Below are 5,087 nucleotides of genomic sequence, written 5' to 3'. Positions count from 1 at the left end.
AACTCTGTGAATATTTGTAACTGTATCTGTTTTTTTTTTTTTTTAAAGTTTCTAATTTTATTATGAACCTTTATCTCAAGGATTTATAAGTGAATAAAATTTTGTTTGGTAAATGCTCTCTGCATAAATACCCTTTTTAACTTTTAAAATGCAAGATAACAGTGTTTTATTCAGCTTTGAGGAAGTTTGTTAACTCAAAATTGCCTTACAGAGAAATAAAAAAAACGTTTAATTTCACTCTTTACCTAAAAACGAAGTGAAACCTGTGATTTCACGTCTTCTCCAGAAGGTGTCAGTATAACCTCAACAAAATTTAACTCCGACACTGTTTGTGTTGTCCACTAGGGGAGCTATAACTTCCTGTGGCGTTCGGTTGACATCCTGTTGTTAGCCGCTTAGCTTGAAGTTAGCTTCGGCTAAACTCGGTTAAAATCAACATTTCTGAACGGATTTTTTACACAAACGTGGCAGAAGTTTTTTCAATCAGACTTTATAGCTTGAAACATGAGTTTTATGGGACATTTGCAGCTTTATTTAGTGATTTTAAGCGTAGTGAAGGCTCCTTTCCGACATGGGGGAGTGACGTGGCACGTCATTCATCCAGTCGTTAGCTGTTAGCTTAAAATTAGCATCGCTAGCGTTGTTTAAAAACATCATTTTATGACGAATTTTAACTCTAACGTGGCAAAATTTCAGCGAGTATGCTTCGAAGCACTTGACCAGCGTATCAAAACCACTTTAAAGTTACTTTCAGCTTTAAAAAGCAGATTTTATTTCCCTATGAAAACGAATTTTCATTTCCGGGTCACGTGACTGAAATCACCAATGGCAAAGCAGCGCAGGGTGAGAGGAAGTGACGTAGCCACGCCAGTCAGCCTTCTCAACCAATCAGAGCGCTCCACAACAGCGAATTCAACCAATCAGGAAGCGTTAGCAGCAAGCATGCTAGGTTTAGCCTGAAAATAGTTCATCAGCTTTTCGTCTTTTAAACTGTCAAAATGCACTTTTTCTGTTAAAAATTGTAACGAATCAACTCCTAACTGTGTTCTGAGATGGCACTCAGCTTTTAAAACGTTTATCCATCTATTCAAAATACTCGTTCAAACTGAACAGAACCGAACCGGACCACAGCCGGGTCTTAGAGCAGAGCCTCGTACTTTTAAACAGAATAACGTCTTCCACAGCTCATCAGCTTTTAGTTACACGTAACAGACGTACAATTTCAGCTTACACAAGACTTAATGACACAATTTCAGCTCTCTGTGAGCCTCACTGAGCTCCACAGACCGACACGCTTAAAACATGCAGCGTAACACAGCGGCGCAGCGTTTCAATCAGCTGATAAACTGTTATTTTTTCAACATGCCAACATGGAAAAATCAATGTTTACACGAATTAACAGTCATTTATGAGACTTACGGGCCACCAGTTGTAGTGAGTCACGTGGGTACGTGTCACTAGTTGTAGTATGACAATATATGAGATATATGCATACAATATTCACGAGTTCCTCATCTTTCTGACTGTGTAATGTCGTGCATTGAATTTTAACAGAAATGCGAACGAGAGACGTTATTATCTTTGACCCATCAAATGAATGTGGTCATTTATTTTCAGAATCAAAGTTTAACATCAAACATTTACATTAATTTGGCAAAAATGAAAATAATAACAGACAAGTTTCACAGAAAATGAGCATCGATCACTCGGCGGTGAACGAGGACTTTGCTTCAGATATTTCTAAAATATCTGTACTGGTTTTGTGAGAGAGAGAAGAGTTTAAGATGAAATGGAGATTTATCTTACAGAGAACTATGTGAGGGAATTAATATCTGTAGACCAGAACGTGCACGCTTCATCAGATCTCAGCTCGCCTCCGGTACACTTTAGTCGAAGAAGAGACCGTTACCTGGTTGATGATAGATCAGCTCGATAGAGAATCCTCCAGACCTTTCAGCGTCTCCGTTGAGAGCTGCTGAAATCCTTAGATAGTCGTGCGTGGGTTGTTCAAACAGAAGTTATAATTCCAAACGTCTCTGACTCTCCTGAATTCTCGAATTCTCTTCCATTCACTTCACCATTCTCCATGAATTCTCCATGAATTCTAACAAATTCTAACCTGAACTGGGAAGTTGCCACATTTTAAATGGGTCGACTTCCGGTTCAATTTAGAGCTTTCTGATTCGTGGATGTACCAGAAAGAGGTGTGTTTTTTGACGTAAGGTATTATCAAAAGTCGAGGTCAGGGAATGAATTTGTTTTCAACATACAGAAAAGATTATTGCAGAATACCAGACTTTTTGGAGCCTCACTCTGTTGTATCTTTCCAAATAGTAAAACATGACATCCCATTTTCAGTAAACATTTAGTTGACCGAAGCTTCAACTTTCACATACTTACGACAGCTTGCTCATTGAAGACAGAAAATCAAGAAATACATATTAACCTGATTTCTTCTTTGAATGAGGAATAAAAATCATTACTTACTGTTTATGTAAAATAAAATGAGCAGTTCTTTTTCAACCTGTAAGCATTGAATGGAACTAACACAATTTGATTATCAAACATTTGTAAAACAGTAATGATTATAGAGGATTATCTTTTCTGCTTGATTAATTCAAGAAAGAAAGTCATCAGATGGCTCAGACTTATTTAGATCAATGAAAATAACAGTCTCTGTCCATCTGATAGATTTGAGGTCATCAGGGTCAGATCAGGGCCAGATCAGGTTCACTACAGGTGTGATGTGGTCCCATCTAGGAGTGTTGGTTAAAAGGCGCGCTGCTGCATTTTGTACAAGCTGGAGGCGACTCAGTGATGACTGTGGTACACCGACATACAGAGCGATACAATAATCGAGCCTAGAACTGATACAAGCATGAACAGCTTTCTCCAGGTCGCGACAATTTAAAAAGGGTTTGACCTTTTTTAAAAGGCGTAAATAAAAGAATCCCGACCGGACAACAGAGGCAATATGTTTGTCAAAGTGTAAAGCCTTATCAAAGGTCACCCCAAGGTTTTTCACACAGTCACTGAAGTTAATGTCCAAATTTCCCAGGCCAGTTGCATCTTTGTCACCAAATAAAATCCATTCTGTTTTACTGTCATTTAAAAACAGGACGTTCTTGTTTAGCCAATGTTTGAATTCAGAGATGCAGTCAAAGGTTGAACGACGTGCCAGCTCCTGCAGGCTGCACATGCCCGTCCAGTGAGCACGTCCTGCACCTTCGGCTTCTGCTCTGAGCGGGACTCGACCAACAGCTTGACCTTCTGCAAAGACTCAACTCTGTGATATATATATATATATAAACCATTACCTGCACAATGACAAACTCGAGCATGATGGGCAGCTGACTGATGTCTCCTGGAGGAATGTCAAACAGGAAGGAGGTGTTGCAGACTGTGCAGGTGTCACGAATTGGGGTGGATCGGACAAGCACAGACTCAGAAAAAGGTTTAAAAAGTTTATTTTTTAAAACCGGTGGCGTCTGGCAGGAGGTTCTGGTTCAGGTACTGGTAGCGGACCGCTCTTCTGTCTCTGGAACCAGTCTGAGATGTGGGCCAGGTGGGTCCCGGTACCGGTCCGAATCTCAGGAGCCAGTAACATGCGCAAGGGCGCACAGAGCAGCAGCGCGCAGCGTGAGCACCAACAAGTAGTGAGGTTGGATGGGCGAGCTGTGAAGCTGAGGAGTTTAGGTAGCAGAACTTTATCCAGGGGCAGGCAAGGGTCAAAACCAGAGAGGAATGCAGCCAGGCAGAAGAACCAAAAGGAGAATCCAAAAATCGTGGTCAAGGAGCAAAAACAGTCGTCAATATGGTCAGATATAGGCGAGGAATCCAGTACGGGGGCAAAGGCGAGAACGAGAGGTCGTGGGCAAAACTATGGTCGAATACTGTGACATGAAGAGGGAACGCTGGATATCTATGGGAAGAACCTATAATTATCTGGCACCGACTGAAGAGAAACAGGGAGCTTAAATAGTGAGCTGAACAGGTGTGGCAGGTGAGTGGTGATTGCAGAGACAGGGTGCAACAGATGAGTGCAGATTGCTGAGAGAGAGTGACAGGAGCAGAAAATGGGTGATAGGCAGTGCAGGACCAAACAGGATGAAATAAACAGAAACTGAGGCAGGAAAAAATGTGAATGATCTTAAAACAGGGGCTGTGATATGAGGAGCAGAGGCTTAGGCAGATGGGGGGGCAGCGGGGGCTGCTGAGCGTGACATAGCCCCCCCTTTAAGGTCCGGCATCCTGACTGACCACCAAAGAGAAAGAACTAACAAGAACCGGGCGGGTGGAGGGGGCACTGGAGGTGGGCAAAAAGGCAGGTTGGAGGTCCCAAGGGACCTCCAGAGAAGCCCCAAAACTCTGGTGGATGACCTGGCCACTGTCCAAAAAGTGGCAAAGTTCAGGTCAGATGGCCGTGTAAGACTTGCTGGGGGCAGATCAAAGGTAAGACCAGGACCAGTGCTGCACCAGGCAGGAGGATCAGAGCTGCAGCCCACATGGATGTCCTGGATACAGCATCATCCGACATGGGGGTCCTGGAGGCCGTTTCGGCCGACATGGGGGTCCTGGAGGCCGCTTCGGCCGACATGGGGGTCCTGGAGGCCGCTTCGGCCGATATGGGGGTCCTGGAGGCCGCTTCGGCCGACGTGGGGTCCTGGAGGGGAGCCGCAGCAGACGTGGAGGCCTGGAGGGGAGCCGCAGCAGACGTGGAGGCCTGGAGGGGAGCCGCAGCCGACGTGGAGGCCTGGAGGGGAGCCGCAGCCGACGTGGAGGCCTGGAGGGGAGCCGCAGCCGACGTGGAGGCCTGGAGGGGAGCCGCAGCCAACGTGGAGGCCTGGAGGGGAGCCGCAGCCAACGTGGATGTCTTGGAGGCCATCGCTGCCGACGTGGAAGACCGAGGAGCTGGTGCGGTCGACGTGGAGGGCCGACTCTTCTGTGGTAGTAGGGGAATCTTCTGTGGTAGTAGAGAGCACCGGCCCTTCTGGAGATGTGGAGAGCGCCGACCCCCCTGGAGGCTTGGAGAGCGCCGACCCCCCTGGAGACTTGGAGAGCGCCGACCCCCCTGGAGACTTGGAGAG

General features: G+C 45.5%; 1 protein-coding gene across 1 annotated transcript in view; it reads left to right on the top strand.

Annotated features, from left to right (window-relative positions):
• LOC119416477 (talin-2) overlaps positions 1-5,087 on the top strand; it is a gene marked incomplete at its 5' end in the record, with an annotated part of 17,401 nt that overhangs the window by 8,842 nt on the left and 3,472 nt on the right. Inside the window, 1 exon segment of the mRNA XM_037683710.1 lies at positions 3,549-3,840. Within this exon segment, the coding sequence (XP_037539638.1) occupies positions 3,549-3,840 (292 nt within the window).

This window comes from Nematolebias whitei, chromosome 10, assembly GCF_014905685.2.
Source record: "Nematolebias whitei isolate Nwh7 chromosome 10, NemWhi1, whole genome shotgun sequence".
In the NCBI taxonomy this organism is placed as follows: Eukaryota; Metazoa; Chordata; class Actinopteri; order Cyprinodontiformes; family Rivulidae; genus Nematolebias; species Nematolebias whitei.
This window is presented reverse-complemented; position numbering and strand designations above follow the sequence as displayed.